Raw genomic sequence first — 16,873 nt, 5'->3', positions numbered from 1 at the left:
AAATCATGCAATGTGCTTCAACGACTGCTGCTGTCCTGTCTTGTGCTCCAAGTGTTAGTGCGGAATTCTTGGGCCAAAGGGCCTGTTTCTACACTGTCGGGATTATAATATCACCAGAGACTAGGCACCTGTCACTTATTCACAGTTCCAAATGTGGAGCATGAAATCATTGTGGGATTAAAACACCATTCCCCATCACTAAAATGTAAATGGTAGTTTGTGTTTTGCATTGCAATAAAATTAATCATTGGCAAAAGAGATTCATCGCAGGTGTGTGTGTGTGTGTGTGTGTGTGTGTGTGTGTGTGTGTGTGTGTGTGTGTGTGTGTGTGTGTGAGAGAGAGAGAGAGAGAGCGAGAGAGAGGGAGAATTTGATAGTAATGATGGGTCAGAGAGGACACAAAAAATTGACTCTTTCTGACGAACATAGAATTGAACAGCATGGAACGGGCCCTTTGGCATTCCACACTCGTAACATTTTATGTAAAAATCCTGACCCTCACATTTCCTTTAAACAATCCCCCCTCTCACGTTAAATGCATGGCCCTAATTTTAGTCATTTCAATTTTGGGAAAAAGATTCTGGTTGTCATCTGATGTATCTCATTAATTTATAAACTTGTGTCAAAACTTCCCTCAGCCTTCGTTGCTCCAAAGACAATAACGGAGTTTTTCTCGCCTTTCCTTATATCTCATACCGTCTAATCCAGGCAGCATTCTGGTAAACCTCCTCTGCACCCTCTCCAAAACCTTCACATCCTTTCTGTCATGTGGTGCCCAGAAATGAACATAATGCATGAAGCGCTGCTGAACCAAAGTCTGATAAATCTCCAACATGACATCCTGACTGTTTTACTCAATTCCCAGACCAACAAAGGCAATCATGACACTCCAATTCTTTATTATCCTGTTGTAGCAGCTTCCTGGGTGCAAGCACAGAGATGGCCAACATGGCTGAGCAACAAGGAATGCTGGGAACATTGCCCAAGTGAAACTCTAAAATCACAAAACCCACACACCAGACACAGTGCAAACACAGCAGCAAGATATCAGGTAATCTGCACAGACACCCCCAACAACTTATCCACTAAACAAAAGGCAGTCCAGACAGAAAGGTACCAGGCCATGCTGCACAAAGAAACCTGACAGCAGCATGCCATTGAAATGATTAATTTTGATTCAGATGATTAAGGGTTCTCACCTGATTGGTGACTACGACAGAAAGTTCCAGAAATGTATTTAAAATGCATAAAAACAGAGTTCACCTGCAGACCACTCTCTTGGAATCATTTTAGTAATCTCCTCAAGCTCACCGAGAAGTCCAGAATGGAAAGAGGCAGAGGCCAGCTGACCATCAAGAGAGAGGGAGAGAGGGAGAAAGCAGCTTCACAGGCCCAGAGACAGAGCCATGGAAAAAGTGACTGTAAATTTACAAAAGACTCTGGAAATATTGTAAACATAAGAGATAGTATGTTTCATATTGATAATTCCTGTAATTTTGTTCCTGATTAATTGGGAATGTTTTACTTTGTTACTGACTTGTGTTCATATTGCTTTACTCGCTTTGGTGCTGTGGGACACCTGTGCAAATTCATTCATAACATTCCAGTCGTAGTTGTCTGCAATATGTTTCAGAAGGAATCAGACAACAATATCTACTTATTTCAGAGATTATGGGAACTGCAGATGCTGTAGAATCCGATACAACAAAATGTGGAGCTAGATGAACACAGCAGGCCAAACAGCATCTTTGGAGCACCAAGGCTGATGTTTCGGGCCTTGGCCCGTCATCAGAAAAGGGGGAGGGGGAGAGTGTTCTGAAATAAATCGGGAGTGAAGTGGAGGCGGATCGAAGATGGAGAGAGGAGAAGATTGGTGGAGAGGAGACAGACAAGTTAAAGAGGTGGGGATTGAGCCAGTAGAGGTGCAAATAGATGTGGAGGTAGGAGGTGATAGGTCAGTCCAGGGAGGACGGACAGCTCAAGGGGTCGGAGTGAGGTTAGTAGGTAGGAAATGGAGATACGGCTTGAGATGGGAGGAGGGCATAGGTGAGAGGAAGAACAAGTTTGCGGGGTGGGGAGAGCTGGGCTGGTTTTGGGATTCAGTGGAGGGAGGAGAGATTTTGAAGGTTGAGAAATCCACATTGATACCATTGGGCTGCAGGTTTCCTAAGAGGTATATGAGTTGCTAACCCTGCAACCTTTGGGTGGCATCGTTTTGGCACTGCGAGAGGCCCAGGATGGACATGTTGTTCAAGGAATGCGAGGGGGAGTTGAAATGGTTCGTGACAGGGAGGCGCAGTTGTTTATTGTGAACCGAGCGTAGGTGTTCTGCAAAGTGGCCGCTGAGCCTGCGCTTGGTTTTCCCAATGTCGCAGAAACCACACCAGGTACAATAGATACAGTATAACACATTGGCAGATGTGCAGGTGAACATCAGCTTCATGTGGAAAGTCACCTTGAGACCTGGGACGGGGGTGAGGGCGGAGTTATGGGGGCAGGTGCAGCACTTCCTGCCGTTGCAGGGGAAAGTGCTGGGTGTGGTGGGGTTGGAGCAGTGTGTGGAGCGGACAAGGCAGTCACGGAGAGAGTGGTTTCTCCGGAAAGCGGACAAGGGTTGAGATGGAACAATGTCTTTGGTGTTGGGATTGGATTGCAGATGGCGGAAGTGTCGGAGGATGACGTGTTGGATCCAGTGGTTGGTGGGGTGGTATTTGAGGATGATGGGGATTCTCTCTTGGCGGTTATTGTGGGGAGAGGGTGTATGGAATGAATTACAGGAAATGCGGGAGACACGGTTGAGGGTGTTCTCGATCACTGCGGGGTGGAAGTTCTGGTCTTTGAAAAACGAGGACATCACAGATGTATGTGAGTGGAATGCCTCATCCTGGGAGCAGATGCAGTGGAGGCGAAGGAGTTGGGAATAGGGAATGGAATTTTTGCAGGAAGGTGGGTGGGAGGAGGTGTATTCTATGTAGCTGTCGGAGTCGGTGGGCTTGAAATGGATATTGGTTTCTGGGTGGTTGGCTGAGATGGCCACAGAGAGGTCCAGGAAGGGATATGTTGGAGATGGTCCAGGTCAACTTGAGGTTGGGGTGGAAAGTGTTGATGAAATGGATGAAATGTTCGAGCTCCTTGTCGGGAGCACGAGTCATCAATGTAACAGAGGAAGTTGTCGGTTTCAGGCTAGTGTAGGTACAGAAGAGGGATTGTTCCATGTAACCTACAAAGAGGCAGGCATAGCTTGGGCCCATGTGTGTATCCATGGCCACCCCCTTTGTCTGTCGGAAGTGGGAGGAATCAAAACAGAAGTTGTTGAGAGTCCAGACAAGTTCGGCTCGGCGGATGAGGTAGTTAATGAAGAGGTACTGGTTGAGCATGTGGGAGAGGAAGAAGTGGAGGACCTTTCGGCCATCTGCATGGGGAATGCAGTTGGAGAGGGAGTTCCTGGACAAAGGGGGAGAAAATGGAGTCCAGATAGGTGGAGAAGAGTTTGGTGGGGCCGGAGCAGGTGAAGACAATGAGTCGACGAGGGCAGGCAGGTATGTAGATTTTGGGAAGGAGCTAGAAGCAGACGGTATGGGGTTGGGGAACAGTGAGGGTAGAGGCTGTGGGTGGAAGGTCACCTGAGGTGATGAATTTGTGGATGGTTTGGGAGATGACGGTTTGGTGCTCCGGGGTGGGTTTATGATTGGGGGGCGCAGGAGGAGGTGGCGGAGAGTTGGCACCTGGCCTCAGCGATGTAGAGGTTACTGCTCCATACTACAACGGCGCGTCCTTTGTCTGCGGGTTTTCCGGTGAGGTTGGGATTGGAGCGGAGGGAACGGAGGGCTACACATTCTGTGAGGGAGAGGTTGGAGTGTCAGGGAGGGGTGGAGAGGTTGAGGCCATTGACGTCTCGACAGCAGATGGAGATGAAGAGGTCGAGGGAGGGTCAGAGGCCTTTGGGTGGTCTCCAGGAGGAGGGGGTGTGCTGGAGTTGGGTGAAGGGGTCAGTTGAGGGAGGGTTAGGCTCACGGTCAGAGAAGTAAGTGTGGAGGCGAAGGTGTTGGAACAACTGTTCAATGTCCATATGTGACTGATATTCATGGGTGTGGGTCGTGAAGATTCGGCAGGGCACGATGTCGCTGTCTCCTCTGCAGCTGCTGGCTGTGGTGGCTGCGGGCGGAGTGAAATCAACGTCGGCTGTGGGTGGAGTTATGTCAGTGTCAGCTGTGGGTGGGATTGTGTCGGCAATGGGTAGAGTTCATTCCTTGTCAGCGGTGGGTGAAGTTGCATTGGTGATGGACTGATTTGCGTTCGAGTCCGTGATATTACATGACCACTTTCAGGGAGCTATACACTTGAACTGCACGATTCCTCTGCACATCAATACTGTTCAGGTCTCTGTCATGAACTGTATACATTTCCTGAACATTTGATCTCTCCACGTACAGCACCTCACACCTACATGGATTAAACACCAACTGCCATTTCTCTGCCCATATCTGCAACCAACAACCTTCTACACTATCCGCACCTTCACCAATCATTTATTTCCTTCACAGATTCTTCCAGACCTGTTTTTTCCAGCAACTTCGTTTTTGTTCACCGATCTATGTCTCATCCGCAAACTTACCGACCCACAGATCTCTATCGAATTCCAAGTCATTTAGACACATAAACAGCAGAGGACCCAGTACGGGCCTGTACAGAAAACCACTTGTCACAGAACTCCCAGCCTGAAAAACAACACTCCACCATTACCTGACAAAGGGTCACTGGACCCGAAACATGAACTCTGATTTTTTTCTTGACGTTGCAAGACGCTCTGAGTTTTTCCAGAAACGTCTGTTTTTGTTCCTCCACCACGACACTCTGTCTTCTGTGGACAAGCCAATTCTGATTCCACGTGGCCAAATGACCATGGATCCCATGCATCTGTATCTTCTTGGTGAGCCGACCATGAGGGACCTTGTCGCAAGGCCTCCTAAAACTCATGTCGACAATATACACTGCTCTGCCCTCATCAATCACCTTTGTCAACTTCTCACCAAATTCAACCAATTTAATCAGACATATGACATGCACTGCAGGAAGCCATGCTGACGATCCCTAACTGGCAATCTTTTTCCAAATGTGTGTAAATCCTATCCTAAGAATTATCTCCAAGAGCTTCCCAACAACCGACGTGAGACTCACTGGTCTGTATGTTCCTGGATTATCACTGTTTGTTTTGAAAAGAGGAACAACACTAACTCCTCACCAGTCCCTTTGGACCTTTCTAGTGGCTAATGAGGACACAAAAAACTTGGTCAAGGCTCCAGCAATCTCCTCTACAAACTCTCTCAACAACTTGGGGGAGATGCCATCGGGTCTCGAGAGTAATCCACCTGAATACTCTTCAAAAGTCTAAACATCACTTCTTTGTTCATCTCAAAATGCCCGAACATATTAGCATGCTCTGCACAAAGCTCACCTAAGCTACACGTCCCTGAGCACTGAGGGTAATATAGCATGGCCAATCCATCTAGCCTGCACATCATTGGACTCTGGGAGGAAAGCAGAGTACTCAGGCAAAACCTACACTGGCACAGGAGAACGGGCAAACTACACACATACAGTCGCCTGGGGTAGAATCAAACCTGCATCCCTGGTGCTGTGAGGCAGCAGGCGTAACCCCTGAGCCACCATGCTGCACTGTCCTCCATAACCATATCCTACGTGAAGTACTGATTTATGTTATCACCCACATCCTCTACCTCCATGAACAAGTTCCCTCCTGTATCCTTGAGTGGCCCTACCTTCTCCTGACTTATATTCTTTTTTTAATGGATGTATAGAGTGGCTGAGCATTCCACTTACACTTCCTGCGGAGATCCCGTCAGGGACACTAGATTGCTGTCTGATCTCCGACATCAGGCAGGAGGAGAACACCGCTGTCCTTACTGCTATCTCAGCCCCTTTAAACTAAAAAAAAGTCTCTTACCTTGCTCACATTATTCACTGAAACCCAGTATTTGCCTGAAGCTGCACTAATACTACCTTAATTTAGAATATAATCTTTACAAACTGAGCAAATACCCTCTCGGCTACAGCAAACTTCCCAAAGGCCTGTCTGAATATCTCTCTCCACTTTCTTTTGGGTTTAGGAGGGAAGGATGGAAACACTACATGAATGTATGTGGCTGACATCTCCCAGAATGCGCCTCAGCAAAGCCGATCTGGTGTCCTCTATTGCCGACTTAAGTTGTCTCTCTTCCTGTCTGTCTGTCTCTCTCTCTCTCTCTCACACACACACACAAACACACACACACACACACACACACACACACACACACACACACACACACACACACACACACACACACACACACACACACGCAATCTCTCTCTCCATTGATGCTGTCACACAAATTGACTTCTCTCTTTGGCGATTTCCATTCTCATTTCAGAATTCCACGATACGTGGTACTCCTTTCTCCCATCAAGGGACATTCTGGCCGCCTCAAATGACAAAATCACCGCTTCCTTAACTGTGAGCACGGAAGGTGATTCACAGCTTGGGTGCCTGAGTTCTTCTCAGTTGTCGGCTGGTGGCAGTCAAAGGGCAGATTTGTGTTTAAGGGATGTTATCACGGCCAAATGAATGGGACTATGTGGACGGGCGGTGGGTGAAGACTCGTGATAACTTCACCCCAGGTGTTACCCAGCCTCCTGCTTATGACAGTGATGACTGTGACCAGAGCATCCCCCTTTCGACAACCATTGTCGGTTCGGATGCTTGGCACATCACATTGGGAAGCCAAGTGTGCCAGCATCTTGTGCATTATCGAGGAGAAGCTGCTAATGGGGGAGAGGAGATTAGTTCACAATGGATCCCAGATCCAAACCCGAACCAATGCATCAATAACGAAACCTAGGGTGAAATAAGAGAAGAATTCAGCCATTCAGCTCCTCTCAAAACCTACCCATCATTCAATGGGATCATAATCAATCTCTCTTGGGTGTCTTGGCCAGAGATATGCTGAGAGCTTGAGTGGCTGTGAGATGGGCACTCAGTTTCTGAATCAGGCATCTCCCACCCTGACCAAATTCCAGGTTTCAACCCAAGTATGAACGGATCCATCAAACAGAGAAACACTGCGGATGTGATGTGGGAATACAATGCCATAGTGGTAAACAAATACTCCAATGGCATGGGGTGAAATCTCAACATGGCCTTTGCAATGGGATTTGAAGCCAGTTCATAAATCTGCAAGATAAATCAAATCTCAGGAATGATGACTGTTCAACTGATCATTGATTGGTTTAACATCCAAATCAGGTTGATTCATAACCCCGCATAAAGGAAATCTGATATTGTTACTCGGTTTGGCCTATATGTGACTCCAGACTGCTCACTGTGGGATGAGTGGGAATTTTTCTCTTATTCCCAGGGACATGTGTCTGTGCAATTCGTTCCCTGGGAGAGTAGCTGGTGGGGGAGGGGAGAGATAAAAATCATGATCTAACCAAAACTTGGAGAAATCTAAAGGAGGGGAACAGTGTCGTAGAGGTGTAGAGATCAGGAAAAAACCTTTCAGCCCATTGTGTCTGTGCTGCTGAGAAACAAACCACCTCACCATTCGAAACCCACTCCCCAGGACTTAACCCAAGGCTTGACATTGCGAGTGCATATCTGAATAATTCTTCTTTTGTATGAGGGCTTCTCTCTCTCCCACACTTACAGGCAGTGAGTTTAAGATCCCCAAAACCCTCTGGGTGAAAGTGTTCTTCTACACATTCTCTCAAAACCTCCTGCACATTCTCTTAAATGTTTGCACCTCACACACCCTGGTACTTGAACTTTCCACCAAGGGGAAATGTTTCTTCCAATCTCCACTATCTCTGCTCTGCATTATTTTATACATCTTAATTATGTCCCTTCTCAATATCCTCTCTCCTATGGAAAACAACCCCAGCCTGTCTTCAGGAACTGGATCTGTCTATACCAGGCAAAATCCAGGTAAATCTCCTTCACACCTTCTCTAGTGCAATCACAAACCTCGTATAAATTGTACTACGGTACTGCATACTCTTGTTGTGTGTCCCTGCACAATGCTTTTTTTACAATTCGAACATCACCTCCCTGCCCTTAAACTCAATGCCTTGGCAAACAAAACCAAGTGTAACGTATGTCTTGTTCACCATTTCATTTTCTTATCCCACACTTTAAATAGACTGATGGACACACACCCAAGATCCCTCTGATTCTCAGTGCTTCACAATGCCCACACATCCATCATGTGTTTCCTTGCCTGTCCTCCTGCCCAAGTGCAACACTCCACACCAACCAGATTGAACAAGTGTTCTGAAGATCAGCTTCAGAGTTCATGGATTTCACCGACCAGGCCTGTATCATGCCCCCGAGCAAATTCCCAGACAGAGCCTCTCTACTGAGGAAGACCATGACCCCTGTGGAGAATTGAGACTTGTGCCTCATGTGCCCTTGACAGAATATCACACACCGAAATAACGGATGGATGCTGAAAAACGGGCGTTCTTTTTTAGGATGGTACCCACAACTGCACTTGAATATGACTGCTCTACACAAATGTCAATCATGCAGCAAAAAAAAATCAGCATGTTGTCTAAATAATGAGAGGCTGCAGAGATCTGAGTTGCAGAGAGATCGGGGAGCCCTCGTGCATATGACCATAACAGAGAGGAGCAGAAATTAGGCCATTCAACCCAATGAGTGTGGTCCACCATTCAATCATGGTCGATAAGTTTCTCAACCACATTTACCACATTCTCTCTGTAATCCTTGAACCCCTTGATAATGAAACATATATCTCGCTCTGTCTTAAATCTGTTCAATGATTCACGAATCTCTGTCTGAAAAAAATCCCACTTATTTTCATTTTAAAGTCTCTTCTCTTTACTGTCATGCTGTGCCCTCAAAAAATCCCAGGCTTTCTGCCAAAGCAAACGTCACCCCAACATCCACACTGTCCAAGCTCTTCAGTAATCCTTAACTTCCAATTAGGACCCCTCTTATCCTTCTGAACAATATCGAGTATAGACCCAGAGTGCTCAAACGTTCTCATATGTTTCGCCTTGCATTTCTGGAATCATGCTCGTGAACCTCCTCTGGACTGTCACCAGACCTGATACATCCTTCTTGAGGTTTGATGCCAAAAATTACATGCAATCCTCTCGACGTGGTCTGACCAGACCTTTACAAAGCCTCAGATATACACCTCTGCTTTTATGTCCAGTCCTCTCCAAATAAATGCTAAAATTGTATTTGCCTTCTAATTCCCGACCCAACATGCAAGTTCACCTTAAGACACTCCTAAGTCCTTTTGCACTTTAGATTTATGAATGTTCTCCCCATTTAGAATAGACCATGCCGCTATGCTGTCACTGTGGCTCAGTGGTTAGCATTGTAGCCTCACAGCATCAGGGACCCATGTTCAATTCCCACGTTCGGATGACTGTCTGTGTGGAGTTTGCACATTGTCCCCGTCTCTGCGTTGTTTTCCTTCGGGTGCTCTGGTTTCTTCCCACAGTCCAAAGATGTGCAGTTTAGGTTGATCAGCCATGCTAAATTGCCCGTAGTGCTCAGGGGTGTGTGGGTTATCTGGGAACGAATCTGGGTGGGAAGCTTCAGGGGGTGGTGTGGACATGTTGGGCCAAAGGGCCTGTTTCCATACTGTATGGATTCTAACCTATTCTTCCAACCAATGTGTACAGCCTCACACTTTCCCACATTTTATTCCATCTGCCACTTCTTTGCCCAAACTCCAAAATGGTGAAACCTTCAGCAGCTTCCCCTCCTATTCAATACTAACTGTTGCTCTTTTGATGTTATATCATCAGCAATCATTGCCAGAATGCCCTCAGTTCTTTGATCGAAATGAATACTGTATAAAGTAAAAGTTTGTCGTCCCTGCACTGACCTTATGGAATACAACTTGCTACTGGCTGCCTTCCTGAGAAACACGCCTTTATCCCACTCTCTGCTTGCTGCCAGATGGTTAATCTTCTCTCCATACAATCACCTTGCCTCTAACACCATGGGACCTTGTCTGATGCAGCAGCCTTTTGTGCAGCACGTTGTCAAAGGCCTTCTTGAATTCCAGGTAGATAACATCAATTGGCTCTCCGTGGTCAACCCTGCCTGTTACATACTCAAAGAATTCTAAAAAAATTGTCAGGCATGATTTCCCTTTGATGAAAACATTTGCTATACTTTTCCGTGCTGAGTCCAAGCGTCAAAATGAACAATTATCAGAGGGGACACAATGCATTGTAAGAGAAATACTCACCACAGCTCAACATATTGGGTTGAACTATGTGGGAAGTCTGCTGCCAACATCCTGTTTATTCATCAAAGTCAAAAATCACATGACACGGTTATAATCCAACAGGTTTATGTGAAGACAGGAGCTTATTTGTAAACCTGTTGCAGTATTAGCTGGTCTTGCGTGACTTTTGACCCTCACCATCTCAGTTTAATACCGGCAACTCTCCGTCATTTTCAAAATGAACATGAAAAAGTTGAAATCGAATTTGATGTGAGAAAATGTGAAGTTGTTTCGTTTGGAAGTGAGCACTGCAGAACAGAGCACAATTTTCATGGAGAAAGACAGCAGAAAACTTCAGTACAGGGGGACTTGGGGGACATGCACATAAAATGCAGAAAGCTAGCAGGTCACCATAAAAGCTCATGGCTATTCCTTCAAGGGAGTTGGAGTAGAAGAGGAGGGAAGTCTTTCAGCAAATGTGAAAGGTGCTGCTGAGAGAAGAAGAGATAACATTTCATTGGAGGCAGATCAGAAATGTTCACAAGGATGATCCCAGCACGTAAGAATTGGCTATGGAGCAAGGATTAAACAGATTATGGCTGTACTAACTGGAGTTTAAAGGAATGAGAGACAATCACATGAAGAGTGTTGATGGTGTGATGCACAGAGAATGTTTCCCCTCACGGGAGAGTCTCAGAACAGAGGGTACTGTCTCCAAAAGAAGGGGCAACAATGGAAGACTGAGATGAGGGGAAATTTCTTCTCTCACAGGGTTATGAGTCTATGGAGCTCATTGTCACAGAGAGCTGTGAGGGCTGAGCCCTTGTGTATAGTTAAGGTTAAATACTTTTCGTAGAAAGGGGAGTCAAGACATCAGAGTAAAGGCAGGTGATTAGATGCAAATACAGTTTTGCCCCCATTACTTAATCATGAGGGAGACTGGAATATCTGGAGTTAGATGAATTCAGTAATATCCAAGAAAATTCCTAAATGCTGAAAGGGATTGACAGTAAGTGCAGGAAGGATATTTCTCTGGCCCTGTGGGTGAGTACCCGAGAACCTTCTCAGAATAAAGCATAATCCATTTTGCATTGAGGTGAGTAGTAACCTCTTCACTGAGAGGATGATTTTTTTTATTTAAACGCTGTGCCCCAGGCAACATGTGGAAGCTCTACCATCCAGGCAGGGATTAGTAGATTTCAAGTTACTAATGACATCAAGGCACAAGGAAATGGCCATGAATGTCCGTGATTAGGAACTGCTGAGATGGTTTGATAAGGGTGGAGGTGTGTTGGGGTAGGTTCTGTGCTGTCAGCTGAAGCAGGCTAAACATCTCCTTGCTGTCTGAACAACGGCTCACCACTTTTTTTTCATCAGCTCACCCAGTGTGTCATGCTTCAGGCTTCCCCTGTCACCTTCCGCCATGGCTTTCACTTTATGCACTGACCTGTATTTACATGGTCAATTCACTCCCTCTCTTAAACAGACCTCAACATGTGTCATGTTCAGAGGCTAGCCCCAAAACCCGATTTACAACCTGTACATTCATTAATGACATCACTGTTTCCTCAGCTAACCTCTGAAATCACCTGGGTAATGACATCAGTTTACTCTGGCACGGAGGAGATATCATGGAAAGAGTAACTGTTTGTTCAGTAACTGTAACTAACGTCGGTCCCCATGGATCCTAATTGTGTTGCTGCAGGGTGTACTACATCTACTTATAAGGGGCACTGTTCAATTTGTCCTCTCATAGCATCAGTGGGAGAGAGAGCCGTGGTACTGACAGAGATCTGGGACACCAGAGAGAGAGAGGGAGAGACAGTGAGAGAGTGAGGAGGACAGATCACAGTTTACAATTGGAGAGTAATAGGTTAGATTCCAATGTATTGGAATCTGGCAATGATGGATTGCAACAATACAACACTGGATTTGAATATAGGAGTAAACGATTGTTATGTTACAACAACAGGTTGGAATGGTTTGACAATGCTTCAAACTGTGAGAACGTTCGATGGGAATGGTAAAACAATGGGAAGGGGTTTCATTGAGATGTTGAATTATCTTTCTGCCACTTTTTATCGGAAGCCACTAAGATCCCGCATTCGAATGGCCCTTCGGATGATGCAATTCATTTATTATCCGATTCTCGCAATTATTGCAGTGCCGAGTAAGTCTTTTGTATTTCTATAAATTGTTGTATTTTGCTGCTCTCATTTCTTTCTCTGTGTTGTTCATTGTGCCAACTAGTGATAAGGGGCTCACCATGCTCGAAATTTACTCTCATCTTTATTGCTTCTTGTGTTCCTCTAGGTGCAGCTGTTAGGTCTGTAACCCTGACTGCCTTGGTGTCTTTTTGAGCGTTCACTGACTCAGTACGCATTCCGCCATTGACCTCATGTCAATGTGTTTGAGCATTAATACCAGAATCCTAGCTTGCATTTAAAAACACCATTGTTTAATCATTGGTTCCATGACGTGTTTACATGACTGTCACATCTCTTAGATCTTGCCCATTTCCAAAATTCATTAACAGACATTTTATGCTAAGTTTCTGTGAATTCCATTATGGGGCATAATGTGCTGCAACAGTCATGAACATATCAGTGAACAACAACTTTAACATCATGTTATATTTTCATCGCATGGTCAATTTATGGAATAAAAGTCGTCGGATCGACCAAATAAACTGACAGGAACGGACACAAAATTCCATGTGTATATCTCAATCAGCGCTCAAGAAAACTGGTAACATTGTTCTGAGCAGAAACTATAACTTCATTGCTTGCTTTCCTCACAGCCAATATAGTCACAATTGTGATCCTGTCACAGAAAAAGTGTGGTCTCTCCCGATGTGTCTCTCACTATCTGGTCGCCATGGCAATATCAGATCTCCTGGTCATTATCTTCGAGCTCATATTGCGACACATTCCATTTGTCTATTTGGAACAGCATCATTTCTTAGAAGGTATCCCTGTGTGTAATATCCACGCTGTCCTGCTTTATGCAGCCACTGACTGTTCTGTCTGGTTCACCGTCACTTTCACCTTTGATCGATTTGTTGCCATTTGTTGCCCAAATCTGAGAAGTAAATATTGCAATGTGAAAACAGCAGCGGTGGTTCTGGCAACAGTGACTGGACTGAGCTGTTTGAAGAATATTTTCTGGTATTTTCTGTTTTCTCATCGGTATTACGTCAGGAGCAGACCCTGGTTATGTTGGGTGAAAAATGTACTGAAATTTTCTTCAGTCTGGGGAGCAATTGAGTTCTGTCATTACGTACTAACACCAGGAGTTGCCTTTATTCCCATTCTGCTTCTCAATGTTTTAACTGTTAGACACATTGCAGTGACCAATAGATCCCGCAGGAGACTCCATCAGCAGAGCAACAAGAAAGGCACCAAAGACCCAGAGATGAAGAGTCGAAAGAATTCCATTATTTTATTGTTTCTTATCTCAGGGAATTTCGTTCTATTATGGTCAGCGTCAATGGTGTATTCCATAAATTGGAGAATGAAACATTTGGGATATGAGTCTGTATATCTGCCTCTTTTTGTAATGGAGATGGCCTACATGCTGCAGATGCTGAGTTGCTGCACAAACACTGTGATTTATGTCATCACACATCCTAAGTTCAGAGAGCATTTGAAGAATATCGTGTACTATCCCTTTACTCCGATTGTGAAATGTATCAAACATTGAGACTGAAGAATTACATCTTCAGCACTGAATTTTGCACACGTTTCTGTCTAATCCACAGTCCAGGTGTCCTATTAATAGACATCATTGAAAGAAGGAGATATCTCCACAACCATTGATCTGTGATTTTTCCTGCCTCATTTGACAGCCTGTGCCCCTGTGCCAGGACATTGTTTATCTGCATCTCAATCCAAGTGTGGATGTGTTGCTGTGCATGTGTAAAGGCATCAGATAGATAGATAGTGGAGCAGGTTCAGTAACAGACACATTACTCAAGAATGATCACACCTTAAAGAAATGCTGCCCAGTTTGAGAGTGATAAACATGGTACCGATCTCGGTGTTTAAACTAAATTCAAAGAAATACAAACCCTTGAATGCTCAGTGAGTTTTGGAGTAAAGCAAAAACAAGATGTAAAATTCTAGCATGGTAGCTCAGAAGCTTTAGACTTTAAAGGAGGCGTTTCACACACTTCAGCGAGAAGGGAATACCATTCTTTACTGACTACAAATGTGATAGATCGTAGCAAGGTGAATGAACCTGGTCAATGCTGTGTAGCTGACTGTAATAAGTCTGGATTTCTTTGAATCATCATTGGATGATTTTATTTTGAAAGAGAGGGAGAAAGTAGAATAAAAATGTAAACCAAAAAGAAGTTCTGTTCCTACCAGGGTGGATAAAAGGATATAGTTAGCTCAAGGAAATATTCATCCCTGAGTGAATGGAATTCAGGAATTAACAATGATAAAGGAGCTAATGGTATGGACATTTACCAAATATCTTCGATCTCTTTCTGTAGATGATGGCACAAAAATGTTCAAAATGATAGGAAATCAGGGCGGAATGAAAAGGGACTGAAAACAATTCTTATCGTTCAGTGACTGGGACAAGCAAGAACTGCTGACGCAGGAACGCAGACATGACACACTGTGGACCTAGAGGAACACAGCGGGCCAGGCAACATCAGAGCAATAGGAAAGTTGACATTTTGGATCGGGTCATTTCATCAGGTTTGTGGAGGGGGAAGGAAGCTCAGAAATAAATGAGATGATCTGGGATTGGGGGAAGGTCGGTGAGGTGGTGATAGGTGGATGCAGGAAGGGATTGTGGAGATTGATCAATGGGAAGGATAGGCGTAATAGACCACGATGCAGGACGTACAGGTTAATCCCTACTGGAAACAGGATGATTGTTCAGGACCATGGATGGAGTTGAGTGAGAAGGTGTAGAGCGAGGTGTAGCATTTCCTGCATTTGCAGAGAAAGATTTCAGGCATAATGGGGCTTTTGGGGAGTGTGGAGCGCATGAAGGCGTCGTGGACAGAGCATTCCCTGCAGAAACAGTTCAACTGCATCTCCTGTGTTTTCTGCACTTCTACACTCAAACAACGTCCGCCCAACAGCAACAAGGATAGCGTCCCCCGGCGCTCCCATACCACCGCCCCAACAGCTGAATCCAACGCATCCTCCGCCAGTTTCAACATTTGCAATCGGACCCCATCACCAAAGAAATAGTTTCCTCCCCATTCCTACTGTCTTTTCGTTAGGACTGCTCTGTCCAGTAATACCTCGTCCACTCCACACTCCCCACTTTCCAACCACAGGAACAGCTTCCTCACCCCCTACACCTCCGCTCTCACCCCCATCCAAGACCCCAAATAATCATTCTGTATCTGCCAGGGGTTCAAATGAATCTCCTCCAATCTGGTAGTTGGGCATCTTACACCAGAATGCATCAACATAGAATTCACTGACTCCAAAATCTCCCCATTCCTGTCTCTCCCCATGTCTAATCCTCCCTCTTATTACCATTTCTTGGCCTGCCACACCATCTTCCATCTTACCTCGCAGCCCCACCCTTCCCATTGGCCAATCTCCACCAACCCCACACAACATCCATGAATCACCACCCCACCATAATTCCCCACATGCCACCCCGTCCTTCTATTTATTTCTGAGCACCATTCCTCTCCCCAGTCCCAACGAAGGGTCCCCGTGTGGAATGTTGAATTTCCTGCTCCTCTGATGGTGGATGAACTGCTGTGTTCCCTGATGGTGCTGTATTGAAAGGGGGACATCAGATCAGGGGAGCTCAAAACTGTGGTCTGGTTCCGTTGTTCTACATGGGAAGACGGCTCATTTCCCATTCCTGGCACTGTGAATGTGAGTAGGAGCTGTCTCCAGTTGCAACTCCTAGATTTTGGAACTGGCGTGGCGGCTGAGATTTCTGTGGAGCATCTGCAAAGATGAGAGAGCCCTGGATAGTGCACATAGTGAGGTGGTCACACCTCAGGCCGAGAGTCCAGGGAGAGAATGGGTGACCATCACGCAGAGTAAGAGGACTCAGAAGAAAATGCAGGAATCCCCTGTGGCCATTCCCCTGAGAAACAGAAGTGACACTTTAGATACAACTGAGAGCAATGGCCTCTCAGTGGGAAGAAGCAACAGCCAATTTGAAGACACTACCACTGCTTCTGCTGCACACGTGAACAGCAAAACCTGAGGAAATACAATATTTGTTAAATTGTAAGACGAACAGGTAGGATTTTTGTGGTTGCAGACCACACTCCAGGATGGCACGATGCCTCTCTCGTATTAGGGGCAAAGAATGTTTCAGAGCGTCTGTATGAGGGGGAGAGTGAACAGCCAGTGGTCACGATGCTCGTTGGTGCCAACGACATGGAAACATAAAATGGGAAAAAGTCCTAATAGCAGTAAAATAGGGTGACAGGAAGAAAGCTAATAAGTAGGACTTTAAAGGTAGACATCTCAGGATTGCGACCAGTGCAATGTGCCAGTCCGGGGAGAGATAGCAGGCTGTAACAGATGAACACGAGGCTAAAGAGATGCTCTGAGGTAGCAGTTTTCAACTTCCCGTTGGAGGTGGGACGAGGACAAACTGGA

The 16,873-nt window shown here is 45.5% G+C and overlaps 1 protein-coding gene across 1 annotated transcript; it reads left to right on the top strand.

The window, feature by feature from the left end:
- The first annotated feature begins 12,040 nt into the window (after positions 1-12,040).
- On the top strand, positions 12,041-14,558 carry LOC132210811 (probable G-protein coupled receptor 139). The gene is made up of 2 exons (XM_059653246.1): positions 12,041-12,441; positions 13,072-14,558. Exons 1-2 carry the CDS (start codon positions 12,156-12,158, stop codon positions 13,971-13,973), a joined length of 1,188 nt encoding a protein of 395 aa, XP_059509229.1. The 5' UTR covers positions 12,041-12,155; the 3' UTR covers positions 13,974-14,558.
- Positions 14,559-16,873: the final 2,315 nt, after the last annotated feature.

The sequence above is a fragment of the Stegostoma tigrinum genome, chromosome 21 (genome assembly GCF_030684315.1).
Source record: "Stegostoma tigrinum isolate sSteTig4 chromosome 21, sSteTig4.hap1, whole genome shotgun sequence".
Taxonomy (NCBI): Eukaryota; Metazoa; Chordata; class Chondrichthyes; order Orectolobiformes; family Stegostomatidae; genus Stegostoma; species Stegostoma tigrinum.
Note: the sequence above shows the minus strand (reverse complement) of the source record. Positions and strands in the feature narration are given on the sequence as shown.